General features: G+C 44.6%; 1 protein-coding gene across 3 annotated transcripts in view; it reads right to left on the reverse strand.

Moving 5' to 3' along the window:
- The window catches only part of RTN1 (reticulon 1), a 481,263-nt gene that overhangs the window by 30,466 nt on the left and 428,477 nt on the right, over positions 1-22,320 (reverse strand). The window contains exon 1 of one of the 3 annotated variants that reach the window (XM_077265294.1): positions 18,309-18,718. The exons of the other annotated variants lie outside the window; for them this stretch is intronic. Within the exon in view, the coding sequence (XP_077121409.1) occupies positions 18,309-18,369 (61 nt within the window). The 5' untranslated portion in view covers positions 18,370-18,718. Of the gene's footprint in view, positions 1-18,308; positions 18,719-22,320 lie in introns of those variants that run through there. 3 annotated transcript variants of the gene reach the window in all.

Below are 22,320 nucleotides of genomic sequence, written 5' to 3' on the forward strand. Positions count from 1 at the left end.
AGGAGCATCTTCCAGATGTGCCTTTTCTGGGGTGGCTGGGGGCAGATGTTTGTAGCCAGGGGGGGCAATAACCATGGACCCTCTCTAGGCTATTAATATCTGCCCTCAGTCACTGGCTTTACCACTCTGGCGGGAGCCCACGCCAATTTTTTCCGCCATTTAACCCTTTATTTTAGCAGCTACACCGCCCAAATTTTGCACATACACACTACTAACATTAGTAGTGTGGAATATGCAAAAAAAAGGGGGATATGAGATGGTTTACTGTATGTAAACCATGTCTCATATCATGTCGGGTTTGTGAAGGAGAAATGAAAAGCCGGCAATTGAATTACCGGCTTTTCACTAACACCGCTGCGTATTTCTCGCAAGTCACACTGCTGGTCCGTGTGGAATCCGTATTTTTCTCCCCCCCATAGACTTTCATTGGCGATTTTTTTGCGCAATACGGTGACAAACGCAGCATGCTGCGATTTTCTACGGCCGTACAAGACCGTATATTACGGATGCGTAATATACGGCAGATAGGAGCTGGGCCATAGAGATTCATTGGGCCGTGTGTAATGCGAATTTTACGGACATAGTTTATGCGCTCATACGTCCGTAAAACTCGCTAGTGTGAGGCCGGCCTATGTCAGCGCTAGACCCTGCAGGAGCTCCTGTCTCTGTGTGTTCTGGCTGGCTTCATTAACCCCAATACTATTACCCCACTTGCTACCGCACCAGGACAAGTGGGAAGAGTGGAGGTTAAGCACCAGAATTGGCACATCTAATGGGTGTGTCATTTCTGGGCCTCCTGCGGCCTGATGTTCTTAGTCTGGGAGGGGGGCCAATATTCATGGCCCCTTCCTAGGCTATTTCTATCTGCCCGAAGCGGTCTGCCTAGCCCCTGCTGGTTATTAATTATAGGGGGGGGACTCCACATTTTTTTGCAGGGTCACCCCTTGTTAATAACCAGTAAAGGCTAAGTAGATAGGTGCAAGCTTAGATTAATAGCCTGGAAAGCTCCATGTTTCTTACCCTCTTCCCAGACTATAAACATCAGCCCCCAGCTGTCAGCATTCCCTCAACTGGTTAATAAAAATTAGGGTAACCCCATTAAAAGATTAGTCATTTTTAGGTATACTATTTCCACTTGGAAGGTAGTTAGGAAAAAATTTCACCTATCGTTTACAGTCTCAAATCACCTTCCACTATGACGTAATCCTGAATTTCCCCAATGCAGTGAAAATAAATAAATAAATTTCTTAAATGGCACCAGGCAGAGGTTAATAACATCTCACATCTTCTACACCCAATTGAGCAGAGATGTCTGACATGCACAGTGTCTGGAGAAATATAATCTATCTCTTCAACATTATTTTCAGTTTGAACAAATCAAAGTCTCCATTATGGTCAACCTAAAAGACTTTTCTTTTGAGGTTGCCCAGAACGAGTTGGATGTCATTCTGTTATCCCCAATGGGTACTCCCTCAATATTGGTTTTGTACTCTGTAATGAGGTCCAATTTATTGGGAGGTTCACCCGGACATTGCTGTTAAATATTGGAAAAAGCAGTTGGATGATGTGGAGATTCATAGTAATATCAGGGCAGGATGCAGCATGTTCAGGAAACACATTATAAATGAAGCGTGTGGAGAAAACCAATATAAAACTATGCATGGAGCCAGGGCCGGCATTAGGGGAAGGCAGACCAGGCAGCCATCTAGGGCCCCCGCTCTTCCAGGGGCCTCCAGCCAGTGGCCGCTCTGGGGTCCCTGAGTAAGAGGGGCCCAACGCTGCCCCTTCCCCGCATTCAACTTATTGGCATCATAGATGCCGATAAAGTTGAAAGCAGTGATGGAGGAGTGTCATGTGACGCTCCCTCTCCCATTACTCCCTCTCTGCCTGTGACTCAGCATGCTTCAGCAGTGGAGCGGATGAAATGCTCTGCAGAAAGAGCAGCAGGGGAATGAGGAGGAGAGGTAAGTATTGTGTATTTCATAGTGTGGGTTTGTCTGTGTCTGCATTATAGTGTATGTGTCTGCATTATAGTGTATGCATGTTTGTGTGTGTCTGCTGCACGATAGTGTGTGGGGGGGACTGCACTATACTGTGTGTGGGGCACTGCACTATACTGTGTATATGGGGGCCTGCATTGTACTGTGTGTGGGGGCTGCACTATACTGTGTGTGGAGGGCTGCACTATACTGTGTATATGGTGGGCTGCATTGTACTGTGTGTGGGGACTGCACTATACTGTGCGTGAGGGCTGCACTGTGTGTGTTGGGGGACTGCGCTATACTGTGTGTGGGGGCTACATTATACTGTGTGGGGGGCTGCACTGTACTGTGTGTGTTTGTGGGGGCTGCATTATACAGTGTGTAGGGTTGCAGTATACTCTGAGGGGGTTGCTTTATACTCTGAAGGAGCTGCATTATACTGTGTGTATGGGGCTGCATTATACTGTGTGTGTATGGGGCTGCTTTTTACTCTGGGGCTGCACTATACTGTGTGTGTTTGTGGGGGGCTGAATTATACTGTGTGGGGGTGGAGCCTGCATTATACTGTGTGTGGAGCTGCATCATACTCTGGAGGGCTGCATTATACTGTGTGTGTGGGGGGCTGCATTACACTGTGTATGAAGGGGGCTGCACTATACTGTGTGTGTTTGTGGAGGTGGGGCGTGCATTATACTGTGTGTATAGAGCTGTATTATGCTCTGAAGGGGCTGCATTATATTGTGTGTGGGGGCAGCATTATACTGTGTGTGGGGGGTTGCATTATACTCTGAGGGGGATGCATTATATTCTGAGGGGGGCTGAAGTATACTCTATGAGGGGGCTGCAGTATACTCTATGAGGGGGGTTGCAGTATACTCTGAGGGGGCTGCATTATACTCTACTAAGGACCATGGAGAGTGCATTTTACTATGTACTATATGGGACCTGCATTATACTATATCGAGGACTATCTGTACCAATCATTCTTCCTCAGCCGGATCGATGTGAATACTTTTCTGCCCAATGATGACAAAAGTATTCTCAGAGCGATACCTTATTGGCTAACCAGAAAATAATATATGTTTGCAGGCTTTCAGAGCACAGAGGCTCCTTCTTCAGGAAGGATTACAAATAAATTAATAAGAAAAAGACACAACATTTAAGGGATACTACAGTATGACATTTGTTCATGAGTTGGGAGGGGTAATGCCTCCTAAAGATAGGCCAAGGAGCCGGAGTAACAGTAGCTGCACATGGTCATTAAATGATGCGGGGTTGGACGTTGTGTACTTGTGCAGCGGCCAGATGTTCCCATGCCCACTATGCGTGCACAGACATCCGCAGCTCACCTGCGGAGACGGACATGCGGCTCGTCTTTCCAGACCGCAGCATGTCTATTTATTTTTATTTGTCTTCGCAAGATAAATTTCACCCGTACAATGTATTGAACGCAGTGAATCCGCACGGTTCAATGAACACATGCGGATTTACCTGTGTTCAATATCCGGCAGCGCTTTGGATGCAGCGGATATGTGCTGCATCCAAAGCGCTGACAATTACTGAACGTGTGCACATACCCTAAAAGGGCTGGGAAACAAGCATTGAACGACTTCAATATTGTCAATCGCACTCGTTTACTGGCCTGAACATAGCGCTTGTAAATACGACAGAAATGTTTGTCTGATGGTGCGATATGTTAGCATTTGAGACCCCACTTTAAACTTTTGCCTGGGGCCCCACTTTGTCTAAAATCAGCCCTGCATGCAGCCATCTATGCTTTCAATATACATAAAAAAAGATCCTCTGTTAAATAGACTAACTGCATGTCCTAAATGTCACCTTACTAACTCGAATTTCATGCATGGCCTTTGGTCTTGCGTCAGTTTCATTTTGGAGACTAGTTTCAAACTTGGTTAACACTATTTGGGGCTTCGGATACACCCTATCTCCTTATTTAGCCTTATTTCACTTCTGGAGTGATGTTAATAATCGTGGCAGAAAGGTGGGTGGTCCTCCTATACTGATGGATACCTTGCTTATATTGGCAAAGAAACTGTTCCTTAAATATTGGCTATATCCAAACTCCCCCCCCCCCCCCCACACACACATCATTGTAGAATTGACAGCACAAATGAAGAATTTCATGGAGGTGGAGCAAAGGGATGCATTATGTAATAAAGCAGGGGTGGGGAATCTGTTTTTCTGCCAAGGGCCATTTGGATATTTATACCATCCTTCGGGGGCCGTACAAATTCCGCCCACAAAGTACATCCTGACTCTGGCACTGGTTTCAGGACATAATCTTTCATTTCATGCCCTTCAGTGTTCAGTAGTGAACACTGCGTGTGTGTGCTAACAGAGCAAGAAGAAATTAATGAGCTGGTTATAATCAAAATACACCTTCCTGCCCAAGAATGCGGTCCCTGAGAATCTGCTCGCGGGCCTGATAAAAGGTTATCAAGGGCCGTAAATGGCCCGGGGGGGCTATTGCGGCTGAATTAAGGTAGGGAAGATTATTTCTAGGGCATTGTTTATAATTTATAATTTGATTACAAAATAAAAAATTTTTCATGATGTTATTCAATAAAACTCAATGTCAGCTGAGGCTACTTTCACACTAGCGTCGTACTCGGCCCGTCGCAGTGCGTCGGGCCGACGTACCGACGCTAGCAGTGAATGCGCCGCACAACGGGGGCAGCGGATGCTGTTTCTCCACGCATCCGCTGCTCTATTGTGAGGTGCGGGGAGGTGCGGGGAGGTGGGGGCGGAGTTCTGGCCGCGCATGCGCGGTCGGAAATGGCGGTCCGTCGGCAGCAAAAAACGTTACATGTAACGTTTTTTGCAGCCGACGGTCCGCTACAACACGGCGCAACCGTCGCACGCAATGCGACGCTAATGCAAATCAATGGTGAAAAAACGCATCCTGCAAGCACTTTTGCAGGATGCGTTTTTTCAACCAAACGACGCATAGCGACGTGCAGTGCACGACGCTAGTGTGAAAGAGGCCTAAGTCACATGTTCAAATAGTTGATGATAGTTTAACGATTTTAATTTTTGTGTTTATGTCATGCCAGCTTAATTTGCAAAAGTCGGTATCATCTGCCCCGTCTGCGCATGGGCATTTGATTTTCTTCTACAGTCTGGTGTGGTAATGTATTTTCTGAAAATCTCAATAAAAATGAAGTTTAAAAAAAAAAAAAAAAAAATTAGGGTGACCCCACGCAGTTTTTTTCTTTTATTTATTAACTAAATACATGTACATTAAACTACACACACTACGCACTGCACTAATTCTATAAGTCACTGACATCTTTCTATCTATTCTATGTATATATCTATTCTATCTATTCCATTCTAACGGGTCACGGTGTGAATTTTTACTGTACTTGGCTGATGAAATGTCGGGTTTCCTATGAGATGGGTGTGTAACAATCGGATGGCACACACATGATCCACACATGCAATTTTTTTCTTGCACCCATTGACTTGCATTGACATGCATTGGCGGCCACTCACAGCATGCTGCCATTTTTTTGTCACTCCGATTCCAGCTGAGAAAAAAACATTTCAGATGAACAAATATTCATTGACTAACATTAGTCAGAGTGAAATCCGATAGAGTGCAGTCCGTTTTAAACGTAGATGAGCATGAGCCCTAAAAGAGGGGTCGCTGATATATATTGAGAGATAGAATATAGACCTCACTGGAGTTTATTCAAAAAATGTAGAATAAGCAAAAAAAGTAATTCCTTTTTTATTGAAATCCGTATTTTTCTAATTATACCATATGATAGACATAGAATGTCTGAGTACTGTTACTTACAGGCAGAGCCACCATCAGGGCAATGCTGCCTTACCCTACTTCTGCTCACCGGGCCCAAGCAAAAGGATTTTGCCGAATCAGCAACTGAACATGCGTCCAAGGCAGTGGCTTCATGCACATCAATAGTTAACAGCCGCCAGCCAATCGCAGGCCGGCAGCTGACATTGGCAGAATGGAGACAAATGGAGACAAATGGAGGCAGAATGGAGACAAATGGAGGCAGAATGGAGACATGGGACAGAATGTAAACACTTGGGGGCACAATGGAGACAAATGGGGGCAGAATGGAGACATGTTGATGACATGGGGCAGAATGGAGACAAATGGGGGCACAATGGAGACATGGGGCACAATGGAAACAAATGGGGGCACAATAGAGACATGGAGCAGAATGGAGATGACATGGGGCAGAATGGAGACATGGGTCAGAATGGAGACGATATGGGGCAGAATCGAGACGATGTGGGGCAGAATGGAGACAAATGGGGCAGAATAGAGAGACATGGGGGCAGAATGCGGACACATGAGGCAGAATGGAGGCACATGGGGACAGAATGGAGACATGGATGCAGAATGGAGACATGGGAGCAGGATGGAGAAACATGGAGGCAGGATGAAGTCACATGGGGCCATGATGGTAGCACATATGGGGTCAGGATGTCAGAACATATGGGGGGCAGGATGGAGACATATGGGGCCAGGAATGGGAGAACACAAGGGACCAGGAATGAGACATGTGGTGTCCAGAATGTAATACATATGGGACCTGGATGTGGGGCATTATTACTGTTGGGGCTAATTAAGGGATATTATTACTGCTGTGATATATTTTATTTTAAGGATAATGTTTTCAGTGGGGGGGGGACCTGTTACAGTGCAAAGCAACACTATGTCGCTTTTTTCTTCATTTCTTCATCTGGTGTAGTGTAGATGTTGGGGAAAAATTAGAGCATTTGCACTGGAAGCGGTGCTCTAGATAACTATGTTATTTTCTGCAGAGACGAGTCCTGGCTGGAAGAAATTATGGCAGCCTGTACTGGATGAAGAAGAAAAGCGAAGATGAAAAACTTCAACTAGAGATGTCACTGGTGAGTTAGTGTGTTACCTGTACACTGACACAAAACACTATATTCTATGTACAGAGCTCCTGTGTATAATGTCACTTATAGTAATATTAGTATTGCGTTTTTTTAATTAATGATCAGTATTGTATAATTCGGTCCCAACCCCATTTATAAGGCAAGAAATTCCACTTACTAAACCTGACATAGCACACCTGTGAAGTGAAAACCATTTCCGGTGACTACCTCTTGAACCTCATCAAGAGAATGCCAAGAGTGTGCAAAGCAGTCATCAAAGCAAAAGGTGGCTACTTTGAAGAACCTAAAATATAAGACATATTTTCAGTTGTTTCACACTTTTTTGTTAAGTATATAATTCCACATGTGTTAATTCATAGTATTGATGCCTTCAGTGTGAATTTACAATTTTCATAGTCATGAAAATACAGAAAAATCTTTAAATGAGAAGGTGTGTCCAAACTTTTGATCTGTACTGTATGTGACACATTCCCTTAAAGAAAAATAAAATATGCCTAAAAGAGTATTGGATATTTTAAGAAATGTTTAAGAGGATAGTGTAAAATAGGGCCAGGGCAGAAGAGCCTACCTTTTCATGGTGGTGGCTTTTGGCCAAAACAAATTTGATGGCTATGTGTGTGATGTGATGTTTGATGGGAACTGTTAATGTATGATTGGTTAGGATGTGGTACAGAAGTGGAGTTTTTCCAAGCGTGAGCGGTGGGACTCTGGAAGGTTCGAGGGGTGGAGGCGAAGCTGGGCTTGAGCTTGGGCGGAGTCTCAAGGGGGCCAGAAAATTTTGCAAGTATGGGTCCCTGAAATTGGTGGCAGCCCTGTTTACAGGCAGTGAAGTCTGAATACTGTCAGTTACAAGAGTGATTTCTGAATACTATTACCGTACTTACAGGCAGAGATGTCTGAGTACTGTTACAGGCATAGATGTCCAAGTACTATTACTTACAGGCAGTGACGTCTGAGTACAGTTAATTGTTATTTACAGACAGTGATTTCTGGATACTATTGTAGCACCCCAGGTTACCGGCTCCTGCAGTGATGTTGCTTTTCCTTCAGGGAAGGTGATGTCATGCTCAGAGGCAAAGGCGTTCTCTTCACCAGGTAAAGCACTTACATGCAACACATTCTGAATCCAGGCTAGGAGGGGGAGCTCAAGACCCAGATTCAGGGGAGCTTCCCTATGCTTTATGTTTCCTGACCTGGAGGAGTGAGATCAGTTGTAGAGAGACACAGAAGGAGAAGGTCGTCTGACGCAGACATGAGAGGCCTGGCAGCCACGTGGAGCTGCAGCCTCTGGGAAGGAGTAACCTGTTGGGTTGCTTGTGGAGCAGCAGGAAGGGAAGGAGCACAGGAGAGAAGCAGAGCTCAGAGGGGAACTGTGGCAGGACACCCTCGGAGCTAAAGCGCAGTAATCCGGGTACCGGGAAACTGAGGCATTCTTGGACTCTAGGACACGGAGCAGAACCGGAGGGCACTACATTATACGTCACCCGCCCGCACCACGCCTGAGACACAGCAGCACTGGAGGAGCCTGGGGCATCTGAGAGTCCCTGTAAAAAGGCTCAAGCTGCCTGTCGTGCAGGTACCCGTCCCAGGACAGGGGAAAACTGGAGGACCTTGTAGGAGGCTTAAAGCAGCAAGGACCTCACTTAGAAAGGCGCTAGTAGGAAAGGCTCATGGACCTCTACTGGGAAAAGAGAACTCTAAACTTGCCTCTGAGCCGGCCAGACCACCATCAATTCGTGCCTGGTACCCTGGACTGTGGCCTGTCAACCACAAGTAAACCAGGTAAAGACTTATCACTTGTCTCCTCCATTTATTCACCAGCTACACCATCTACGCCACACACCATAGGACCCCTGGGACCCCGCTTCACCTGTGGGAAGTGTAACATCTGGGCTGCCGCAATATCCCCCAGGGGACCCTTTTAATGCAGCGTCGGTCCCACTACTGACCGAACTCCACAGGTGGAGTCACGACAAACCTTGAACATTTAACCCCCTTTAACGTTGATTCCCAGGGCCACGGACCGGGTCGCAGCCACCGTGACATCCCCCTTTGCGACCGGACCTGGTACCGACTACCCCACTGCCCTGTGGGCTTGTCACTATTACTTACAAGCAGCGATGTCTGAGTACTGTTACATACAAGCATGATATCTTGGGACTGTTAGTTACAGGCAGCGATGTCTGGATATTGTTAGAGGGAGTGATGTCTGAGTACTGTTACTTACAGGCAATGATGTCTGGGTACTGTTAGAAGCAGTGATTTGTGGATACTATTACTTACACGCAGTAATATCTGGGAAATGTTACTTACAGGCAGTGATGTCTGAGTACTGTTACAGTATGTGATGTCTGGGTACAGTCACTTACAGCCAGTGATGTCTGAGAACTGTTATTTACAGGCAGTGATTTCTGGACACTGTTAGAAGCAGGCCGTGATGTCTGGGTACCGTTACAGGCCATGATGTCTGGGTACAGTCACAGGCAGTGATATGTGGGTACTGTTATTTACAGGCCATGATGTTCGGGTACTGTTAGTTACAGGCATTGATGTCTGGGTACTGTAACAGGCAGGGATTTCTGGATACTGTTACAAACACTGATATTTGGGTACTGTTACTTACAGGCCGTGATGTTTAAGTACTGTTAGTTACAGGCCGTGATGACTGGGTACAGTCACTTATAGGCAGTGACGTCTGGGTACTGTTACTTATAGGCAGTGATGTCTGAGCACGTTACAGGCAGTGATGTTTGGGTACGTTTAGCTACAGGCCATGATATCTGGGTACTGATAGTTATAGGCCGTGATGTCTGGGTACAGTCACTGACAGGCAATAATATCAGGGTACTGTTATTTACAGGCAGTGCTGTCTGGGTACTGTTACTTACTGACCTTGATGTTCGGGTACTGTTAGGTACAGGCCGTGATGACTGGGTGCAGTCACAGGCAGTGATGTCTGAGTACTGTTACTTACAGGTAGTGATGTCTGAGCACTGTTACAGGCAGTGATGATTGGGTACTGCTACTTACAGGCAGTGATGTTTGGGCACTGTTAGTTACAGTCTGTGATGTCTGGGTACAGTCACTTACAGGCAGTGATGTCTGGGTACTGTTACAAGGTGTGATATCTGGGAACTGTTACTTACAGGCAGTGATATCTGAGTACTGTTACAGGCTGTGATGTCTGGGTAGTGTTACTTACAGGTAGTGATATCTGGGTACTGTTACTTACAGGAACTGATGTCTGGGTACTGGGTACGGTTACAGGATTTGATGCCTGGGTACAGTCACTTGCAGGTAGTGATATTTAGGCACTGTTACTTACAGGCAGTGATGTCTGGGTACTGTTAGTTACAAGCTGTAATGTTTGGGTACAGTCACTTACAGCCAGTGATGTCTGGGTACAGTCACTTACAGGCAGTGATATCTGGATACTGTTACTTACAGGCTGTGATGTTCGGGTACTGTTAGTTACAGGCCGTGATGACTGGATACAGTCACTTACAGGCAGTTACTTACAGGCAGTGATGTCTGAGCACTGTTACAGGCAGTGATGTTTGGGTACTGTTACTTACAGGTAGTGATGTTTGGGTCCTGGTACTTACAGGCAGTGATATCTGGGTACTCTTATTTACAGGCATTGATGTCTGGGTGCTGTTACTTACATGCAGTGATGTCTTGGTACTGTTACTTATGGGCAGTGATACAGTGATATTTGGATACTGTTACTTACAGCTGTGATGTTAGGGTACTGTTAGTTACAGGCCATGATGTCTGTGCACTGTTACAGGCAGTGATGTTTAGGTACTGTTACTTACAGGTAGTGATGTCTGAGTATTGTTACTTACAGGCAGTGATGTCAGAATACTGTTACTTACAGGCAGTGATGTCTGAGCACTGTTGCAGGCAGTGAGATCTGGGTACTGTTTCTTACAGGTAGTGATGTTTGGGTCCTGTTACTTACAGGCAGTGATGTACGGGTACTGGTACTTACAGGTAGTGATGCTCAAGTACTGTTACAGGCAGTGATGTCTGGGAACTGTTACAAGCAGTGATATCTGGGTACTGTTACTTTCAGGCTGTGGTGTCTGCGTACTGTTAGTTACAGGCCATGATGTCTAGGTACAGTCAGAGGCAGTGATACCTGGGTACTGTTATTTACAGGCGTGATGTTCGGGTACTGTTAATTACAGGTAGTGATGTCTGGGTACTGTTACTTACAGGCAGTGATATCTGTGTACTGTTACTTACGTGCAGTTATGCCTTTGTACTGTTACTTACAGGCAGAGATATTTGGGTACTGTTACTTACAGGCCGTGATGTTCGGGTACTGTTAGTTACATGCCGTGATGACTGGGTACAGTCACTTACAGGCAGTGACGTCTGGGTACTGTTACTTACAGGCAGTGATGTCTGAGCACTGTTACAGGCAGCGATGTTTGGGTACTGTTACTTACAGGCAATAATGTCTGAGCACTGTTGCAGGCAGTGATGTCTGGGTACTGTTACTTACAGGTAGTGGTGTCCGAGTACTGTTACTAACAGAGAGTGATGTCAGAGTATTGTTACTTACAGGCAGTGATGTCTGAGCACTGTTGCAGGCAGTGATATCTAGGTACTGTTTCTTACAGGCAGTGATGTCTGGGTACTGTTACGTACAGGCAATGATGATTGGGTACAGTCACATACAGGCGGTGATATCTGTGTACCGTTATTTACAGGCAGTGATTTCTGGATACTGTTACAAGCAGTGATATCTGGGTACTGTTAGATACAGGCCATGATGTCTGGGTACAGTCAATTACAGGCAGTGATATCTGGGTACTGTTATTTGCAGGCAGTAATGTCTGGGTACTGTTACTTACAGACAGTGATGTCTGTGTACTGTTACTTACGTGCAGTTATGCCTTTGTACTGTTACTTACAGGCCGTGATGTTCGGGTACTGTTAGTTACATGCCGTGATGACTGGGTACAGTCACAGGCAGTGATGTTTGGGTACTGTTTCTTACAGGCAGTGATGTTTGGGTAATGTTAGTTACAGGCTGTGATGTCTGGGTACAGGCACTTACAGGCAGTGATATCTGGATACTGTTACTTACAGGCAGTGATGTCTGTGTACTGTTACATGCAGTGATACCTTGGTACTGTTACTTACGGGCAATGATATTTGGGTACTGTTACTTACAAGCCATGATGTTCGGGTACTGTTAATTACATGCCGTGATGACTGGGTACAGTCACTTACAGGCAGTGACGTCTGGGTACTGTTACTTACAGGCAGTGATGTCTGAGCGCTGTTACAGGCAGCGATGTTTGGGTACTGTTACTTACAGGCAATGACGTATGGGTACTGTTACTTACAGGCAGTGATGTTTGGGTACTGTTACAGGCACCGATGTTTGGGTACTGTTACTTACAGGTAGTGATGTCCTAGTACTGTTACTTACAGTCAGTGATGTTTCGGTACTGTTACTTACAGATAGTGATGTTCGGTTACTGTTACTTACAGGCAGTGATGTCTGGGTACTGTTACAGGCAGTGATGTCTGGGTACTGTTACAGGCAGTGATGTTTGGGTACTGTTACAGGCAGTGATGTTTGGGTACTGTTACTTACAGGGAGTAATGTCCGAGTACTGTTACTTACAGACAGTGATATCTGGGTACTGTTTCTTACAGGTAGTGATGTTTGAGTACTGTTACTTACAGGCAGTGATGTCTGAATACAGTTACAGCTAGTGATGTCTGACTACTGTTCCTTACAGACCGTGATGTCTGGGTACTGTTACTCATACCTCCCAACTTTTGAAGATGGGAAAGAGGGACAAAGTTTGCGGCGCGGAAATTTTAGGCCACGCCTCTGACCACACCCATTCATAATTAGTCACACCCATATCCACGTCCCAAGCACACCCATTTAGCACTGCTGATCACACTGTTTCATATACAATAGTTATAAACAAAAAAATATGGCCACACAGTGCTCCATACTGTATAATGGCCACACATGAGGCTCCATACTGTATAATGAACACACATGACGCTCCATACTGTATAATGACCGCATGCATACTGTATAATGGCCGCACATGATGCTCCATACTGTATAATGACCGCACATGATGCTCCATACTGTATAATGGCCGCACATGATGCTCCATACTGTATAATGACCGCACATGATGCTCCATACTGTATAATGACCGCATGCATACTGTATAATGGCCGCACATGATGCTCCATACTGTATAATGAACGCACATGATGCTCCATACTGTATAATGACCGCACATGATGCTCCATATTGTATAATGACCGCACATGATGCTCCATACTGTATACTGGCTGCACATGATGCTCCATACTGTATAATGACCGCACATGATGCTCCATATTGTATAATGACCGCACATGATGCTCCATACTGTATACTGGCTGCACATGATGCTCCATATTGTATAATGACCGCACATGATGCTCCATACTGTATAATGACTGCACATGATGCTCCATACTGTATAATGACCCCACATGATGCTCCATACTGTATTATGGCCACAGTTCTCCATACTGTATAATGACATACAGGCACGCAGCTCACACACATGCAGCATCACACACACAGTATCACACATACACACGCAGCATCACAAACGCAGCTCACAAACACATGCAGCTTTGACACAAATGCATCACACATGCAGCCATCACACACACACACAGCCATCACACACACACGCAGTCATCACACACACACACGCAGCCATCACACACACACACACACAGCCATCACACACACACGCAGTCATCACACACACGCAGTCATCACACACACACGCAGTCATCACACACACGCAGCCATCACACACACACACGCAGCCATCACACACACATGCAGCCATCACACACACACGCAGCCATCACACACACACACACACGCAGCCATCACACACGCAGCCATCACACACATGCAGCCATCACACACACACGCAGCCATCACACACACACGCAGCCATCACACACACACACACACGCAGCCATCACACACACACGCAGCCATCACACACATGCAGCCATCACACACATGCAGCCATCACACACACCCAGCCATCACACACACCCAGCCATCACACACACCCAGCCATCACACACACACACACCCAGCCATCACACACACACACACACACTCAGCCATCACACACACACACTCAGCCATCACACACACACACCCAGCCATCACACACCCAGCCATCACACACACCCAGCCATCACACACACCAGATACCTCATACACACATGACACACACACAAATGCAGCATCACACATCTCACACACACACACACATCACACACACACACAATCTCCTCTGTGGTGCAGGGGCGGCTGATCTGTCCATGTGCAGCTCTTCAGTTTCTCCGGCTGCTCACAGCTCTGCACTGTCCCGGCACCTCCCCCGTCTCTCCTTCTCTGCCGGGATAGCAGCTAAGAGCAGGAGACGCCAGAGCTCTGTGCACACACCTCAGGTAGTGAGTCGCTGACCTCTCATCTTGATCGCTGCTGGCTCTCTTCCTCAGCGTGGCAGCGCCGCGCACACACAGGGGGCGGGGGCGGGGGAGGGATCGGTCGGGAGGAGACCCAGCATGTATAAGAAAAAAAAAACAGCCACAAACCTAATCGGGCTCTCTCTACGTCCCGGAAGTGGGCGGGGCTTCACCGGCGGCCGCAAATTCGGGATTTTAAATGCCCGAAGCGGGACAGCGGGACCCCGGTGCCAAAGCGGGACTGTCACGCTGAAATCGGGACGGTTGGGAGGTATGCTGTTACTTACAGACCGTTTTGTCTGGGTACACTCACTTACAGGCAGTGATGTTTGGGTACTATTACTTACAGGCAGTGATGTCTGGGTATTGTTAGTTACAGGCAGTGATGTTTGAGTACTGTTGCTTACAAGAAGTAATGTCTGGATACTGTTACAGGCAGTGATGTCAGAGTACTGTTACTTACAGACTGTGATGTCTGGGTACAGTCACTTACAGGCAGCAATGTCTAGGTACGGTCACTTACAGGCAGTAATGTCTAAGTCCTGACACTTAGGCTACTTTCACACTAGCGTCGCTTGCTGTACGTTGCAATGTGTCGTTTTGGAGAAAAAATGCATCCTGCAAAGTTGCCCACAGGATGCGTTTTTTCTCCATAGGCTTGCATTAGCGACGCATGGCCACACGTCACATCTGTCATGCGACGGATGCGTCGTGTTTTGGCGGACCGTCGGCACAAAAAAAGTTACTTTTTTTGTGTGTCGGGTCCGCCATTTTCGACAGCGCATGCGCAGCTGAAACTCCGCCCCCTCCTCCCCGGAACTCACAATGGGGCAGCGGATGCATTGTAAAACTGCATCCGCTGCCCACGTTGTGCTACATTAACACACTGTCCGTCAGGCTGACGGTTTGCGACGGCCCGTACCGACGGACTAGTGTGAAAGTAGCCTTACAGGCAGTGATGTCTAGATACTGTTACTTACAGGCAGTGATGTCTGAGTGCAGTCACTTAAAGGCTGTGATGTCTGGGTTCTGCTACTTACAGGCTGTGATGTTTTGGGTACAGTCACTTACAGGCTGTGATGTCTGGGTTCTGCTACTTACAGGCTGTGATGTTTTGGGTACAGTCACTTATAGGCCGTGATGTCTGGGTACAGTTACTTAAATGAAGTGATGTCTGGGTTCTGTTACTTACAGGCAGTGATGTCAATTACAGGCCGTCAAGTCTGGGTACCGGTGCTAACAAGCAATGATGTCTAGGTGCTGTCACTTACAGGCAGTGATGTCTGGGTATTGTTGCTTACAGGCAGTGATGTCTGGGTACAGACACTTACAGGCAGTGATGTCTGGGTACTGTCACTTACAGGCAGTGATGTCTGGGTACAAATACTACAGGCAGTGATGTCTGGGTACAGACACTTACAGGCAGTGATGTCTGGGTACAGACACAGGCAGTGATGTCTGGGTACTGTCACTTACAGGCAGTGATGTCTGGATACAAATACTACAGGCAGTGGTGGCAAATGATACGACCTTACAAATTTGGTGTACCAACAGCTAGGAAGTGATGTCACAAGGTATGACTTAGCTAGTTTGTTGCAATATGGAAGCCCATATAATGCCATCTGATCGCAGATTACTCTATTAATATGAAAAGCATAAAAAGCAGGTCTGTGATCTAGGATTTTGGTAAACTTTAAACAAAAATAGTATATTTATCTCTCTATATCTAATTCATTTGCTGCATGCCATATTTATTTCTACATATACTTTTACATCCCTTGGACTAGTTGTTAAGATCACTGGTTCTTGCTGCCAGTACAAGCCCTGGACCCACTGGATCCACATACACAAGTGTCTACTACAATCAGTCCTACTTGTCCTGTAGTGCACAAGCATTATACCTATGTATAGGCCTAACGATGAAAAAGACCAATATGAATATTTAAGGACTGGTCTTTTAACATAGTACTGATATTACTCTAAAGGGATCTTTATAGTGAACCAGGCCCCACAGATCAGGGGGACTTCTTGTCACATCAGGCTACTTAGGTCTTCACAGTAGTCAACATCAAGACGCTGAGTACCGCGGCCCATGCAGATGTCCGGAAGCTTGTCCAGAAAACAAAATAAATCAGGAGGAAGGAGAGGTATACGTGTGATATCTGGAGGATGGGGGGGCATCAAAACATTGGACTCTATAGTTATGTCCCTAATTTCACATCTTTTTCTAAAAAGATTTTTTTTTAGCTGGTACTAACTAGCATAATCTTTACTATTAGTATTAAAATACTATTTACTATAAAGGAGAAAGAACAATACAAATGATATAATACATGACAGCCCTTATCGCTCATGGGCCAAGTTTCCCTTCTAATTCATTCAGAATATTGAGTGATTATTCTTAAAGTATTCTACAAAGATGTACTTTAGTTTATCTAGTCTTCAAATATTCAGGTCACTGCCCTATCTCTGTATCTAGGTACCCTGGCCAAGGCACAGAGACCTGGTGATCCCCTTCTTTGGGCACCAGTCCTCCTACCCTGGCAATGCCACCAGGATTGTACATAATCTAATGCAAATCGTCACATACGCAGCCATGCATATACCAACATGCATGAATGAAATTCAAGAGTAGTAGAATATGCTAAAAATTGTCATATAATGAAATGGAAATTCCATTTATTAGTGATGGAATATGTATTATTGCTATTTTCTATGTGAAAAGCTGGAGGCCCTGGGAACGAGACCATGAGTAGGTGTGGAGCTCTAGTACATTCTAGAAAAGCAGAGGTCGAAGAATAGTGAAAAAAGCTGTAAACGTGGAAAAAGCAGTAATCAATACAGAAGATTAACATTATATACACACATATATTTCTATTGCGTACACATATGGCCGGCCTTGCAGGCAGCGTTTCGCCTCGGGTTAGGCCTCTGCAGCAGGTAAAGGGTAAATTTGCATTATCACTACATGAGAAAAATGAGAATGAGTGCTGTCACCATTGTTACCAAGGGCTTGGTGCTTTCATGCAAAGCCTAATGGACGTAAAAACAGGTTATTTATCACGACATCTATCAATAATTACATTAGATTTTTTTTTTGTACATAATGCATGCATTTTGCATGATCTATATGCCCGGGGAGATCTAGATCATTACATTGACAGGTTAATACACAATTGTTCAGTTCCCGGTAATGAATTAAACATTCATCGCCAGGCTGCCAGCAAAGCTAGGCACCGATTCTCCAGCAGCACAACAAAGGATGCAAGCAAGGACGTGATACTAAAAAAAAAAAGAAAAAAATATGGCTGAACGGTAGACAGAGCTTACCAAGCCACACCCAATATTAAGAATCATTAAATCCTCTGCTTCAATCGAAAAATGAAGAATATCATTCTCATCCTCCTCACGCTAATGACCCTTATGCTATATTATTGCAATAAATCATTTTATTTCCTATTCTGTACAGAATTAGAACATCACCCAACCTTGAAATTCACCCACTAACATGTAGGTTTTCTTTGTGTAGCTGGCAGACAGGGATATTACAATGGGCGTGCCTCCCCATACACTTCCCTAAAGGGAGTCCCTTTAAATATAATCCCAGGCCATTGTTTCTACAAATACCTAGTATTTTCCAGACCGCGGCTAACAACCCAGGCAGCCATAACGAATCAGGACAGACGAGATGAAGCAAAACATAGCAAAATGCTAAAATGCAATGCAAAAGATTGATGCAGAATCTAAAAATGGATAACGGAAAAGGAAAAAAAAAATACAAAAAAGGGATGAATTGAACAAAATGGATGTAGATGTACATGTCATTATATCAGGCACGACCGATGGTTCTGGCATCATTACCCTGGCATTTCCAGTTGCTCCAAAAACATTCCATCCTGGTGGAGTCGGCGCTGGCCTGCATTGCTGGGGGCTCGGTGGATCACTAGGGCTTTCTTCACAGGCAATGTATTGTCGCTACAGCATTCCAAAGCATGTATAGGTGAGGCGGGTACCAGAGTGGCTTACATGCACTAGCTACAGACTGATGCTCTAAGCAGAAGGAGAGAAGGGGGAGGGCAGACTGGAGACGCTGCAGTCTTCACTGCAGCAAATCAGCATGGTGATGTGATTGCCTTGGGGATGTATCATTAGAAAAGGGATGCACAGTTGCCTTTGAACCGAAAAGCATTTGCTTAGAAGCTTTACGGCATCAAAAATCCATCATAAACCCAGGTTTTACATCACGGAAGGGACAATGCATCATCCATCCATTTCTACACATGATACAGACATGGTACACGCCAGGTTCTGGTGTTTGCCCGACTTGTTTATTTCATGACTGCTGTCTTTTTTGTAAAATACACGTATAAGGTTTTCTCTAATGCTCTGATGGCTAATAATAATAGTAAAAAATATTTATGATATATTTACATTACTAATTCTCCTTACTGACAGAAGACATTGTGTGTATTGAATATTTAGTTATTATAGTTGGATTATTTTGTAACAATTATCAGATAATAGAATTTATGCTGTCGGAATCTTCTAAACAACCAAAATGACATTTGATTTTAGGCACGTGGTGGTTTGACGACCTTAAAGAGTAACCAATGTTTTAATTATTATTTCATAAATCAATGCTATATATGAAAATAAGAAACTTAGTAATGCATCTTATCAGAGAAATGTGCTTCTGATGTCAGTGCTCGTCGCAACAGCAACAGTGTTCCGGCTGCCAGGCTGAGCGGTCACATTACTGAGGTCATCATCACTGAGCACTTCATCTGGAAGTAGCAGAGTCAGGGATCGTCGGGGACGTGGGATGGATATACGGCGGACCCCTTTGGATTGTTTTATTTTTTAAAGGTAATAAATGGGTAAAAGAAGTTCTGTGACTATTCTGTGTTTGTGTGTGTGTTTATTGCTTTCGACTACTGGGTTTCTAATGAGGGTGTCTTATGTTATAGACTCCTCTCCATTACTAACCCCTGGGTTTGATGTCAGCTGACATTACAAAGCTGACATCAAACCCAAAACCATTACCCCACTTACCACCGCACCAAGGGTAGCGAGAAGAGCTGAGGCTAAGCGCCAGTATTGGAACATCTAATGGATGCGCCATTTCTGTGGCGGCTGAAAGCTGGTGTTATTAGTCTGGGAGGGGGGTCATTTTCCATGGCTTCTTCCCAGCTTATTAATATCAGCCCACAGCTGTCTGCCTAGCCTTTACAGGTTATTAAAAATGGGGGAAACCCCACATCATTTTTTTGAAGAGTCTCCACTTTTTAATAATCAGTAAAGGCTATGCAGACAGCTGTTTAATAAAAATAAGGGAGACCCCACACCATTTTTTTTTTCATTTAATTTTATATTTATTAGCTAAATACACGTTCATTAAATTACACATACTGCACTAATTATCTATCTCACTGACAGCTTTCTATCTATCTGTTCTTCCTACACAGTGGCATGTAAAAGTTGTGGCACCTATGTCCAAAATTACTCTTATTGTGAACAGTTAAGCAAGTTGAAGATGAAATGATCTTCCAAAGGCCTAAATTTAAAGATGACACATTCCCTTTGTATTTTAGGCAAAAAAAAAATATTTTTATCTTTTACATTTTAAAAATTACAAAAAGGAAAATGCAAAAGTTTGGGCACTGTTAATACCTAGTATCACCCCCATTTGCAAGTATCACAGCTTGTAAATTATTTTTGTAGCCAGGCAAGAGTCTTTCAAATCTTGTTTGAGGGATTTTCATCCATTCTTCCTTGGAAAATTCTTCCAGTTCTGTGAAATTCCTGGGTTGTCTTTCATGCAATGCTATTTTGAGGATTAGCCACAGATTTTCAATGATGTCCAGATCAGGAGACTGTGAGGGCCATTGTAAAACGTCCAGCTTGCGCATTTTAAGGTAGTCTATTGTGGAGTGAATAACATTGTTGCGAGTGCAATGTGCTTTTTTTTCTCGCATTGCACTTGAGATTAACATAGAATCTTCTCAGCACTAACTGTCATCTCTTATCTCAGTAATGGGAAAGACTGTCTTCATTGAATACAGATTTTATCAGTGAATTGCGAATTTTGAAAATGACTCCAGTCCTGGAGGAGATAGAAGCAGATTTATTTCAAAGTTTCTTATTTTCATGTTCAGTCTTGATTTGTGAAATAATAATTTAAAACGACGGTTACTCTATCTTTTTTTTAAAAATGTGACGGGTTGGGGGGACTACCAAAATGATATGTTTTCTTCATAATGCAGAAGTCTGTTTTTAATGTTTTTTTAAATATATATATTTTTTTATTACGGCTAAATGAATATAAATACCATATACAGTTATTAATGGGTAATTACTTTTCATCCAATACCACTGAGCTAGAGCTAGTTTGCAAAGAAGAATAGGTAAACATTTCAGCCTCTACTGTCGATGTGCTAAGCTGTTAAAGACAGACCCCAAAAGACCTGCAGCAGCAGTTGCTGATATTGCAAAGTATATTTATTAAATAATTAGAAAACCATGTATCATCTCCTTCTAATCTTAACACGGGTGCATCGTCAAAAATGTGGGCAAGTTCAGAGTGGCATGAATACTTCTTCAAGTTACTATCTAATATATAAAGCTGAATGTGTGTGTGTGTGTATGTATGTATGTATGTATGTATGTCCGGGATTGGCATCTGAACCGTAGCAGCTACAGCCACAAAATTTTGCACAGTCACACGTCTGGACCCCGAGAGCGTCATAGGCTATGTTGTGAGGTGAAATTTTAACCCCGCGCTTTCCAATTCACCAAACAATTTTGCCCCTATCTACATAATGGGGAAAAAGTGAAAGGAAAAGTGTTGGAGGCGTCGCAGCTACAGGCACAAAATTTTGCACAGTCACACGTCTGGACCCTGAGAGCGTCAAAGCTATATTGTGAGGTGAAATTTTAACCCCGCGCTTTCCAAGTCACCAAACAATTTTGCCCCTATCTACATAATGGGGAAAAAATGAAAGGAAAAGTGTTGGAGGCAAATTAACAGCTGCCAGATGTGAACAAGGGGGACTTAAAGAATGACAGCGATGGCACCAAAGAGTATATACTGTACAGTTGCTAAGGTGGGGCCCCAACATGGGATAATCACACCACCACGGGGATATGAACACACACACAAAATGCGCCACACACTACCACGTGCTCGAACACATATACCACCCTCAGTGCACATTTCACCACACATACACCAACCTCGCCACATAAAAGTAGAAACACAAAAGTCGCCGCTCAAAACTCGCCACGCGCAAAACTCTCCACATGCAAAACTCGCCACACGTGCAAAACTCGCCACACGCAAAACTTGCACACGCAGAAAAATTGCCACACGCAGAAAAATTGCCACATGCACAAAAGTTGCAACACATGCAAAAGTTGCCTCACACAAAACTTGCACATACTCAAAAGGCACCACACATAAAACTCGCCACGCGCAAAACTCGCCATGCGCAAAACTTGCTGCACACAACTTGCTACACTAACCTGTCACATGCAACTCGACACACAAAAAGTTGCTACACGCATGTCGCCACACAAAACTCATCTCACAAAAGTCCCTACATGCATGTCGCCACACGCAACTCAACACACACAACTTGACACACGAAACTCGCCCTAAAACACACACAAGTCTGGTATCCTTCAAAAATAAAAATCTGATTAATAAGCAGACAAACTACAAGAGCAACAAATGTACCATATAGGAATCCGGCAGCTGTCAGTCACATGACCAGTCTATTATGTGTATGTGTGAGCTAATATATACTGCCAGGGGGTGGGCTTACTGTTGGCTGGGGATTTATCAGGCTGCCATTTTAGCTTACAAATACTGAGG

Source organism: Ranitomeya variabilis, chromosome 1 (genome assembly GCF_051348905.1).
Source record: "Ranitomeya variabilis isolate aRanVar5 chromosome 1, aRanVar5.hap1, whole genome shotgun sequence".
NCBI classification, from domain to species: Eukaryota; Metazoa; Chordata; class Amphibia; order Anura; family Dendrobatidae; genus Ranitomeya; species Ranitomeya variabilis.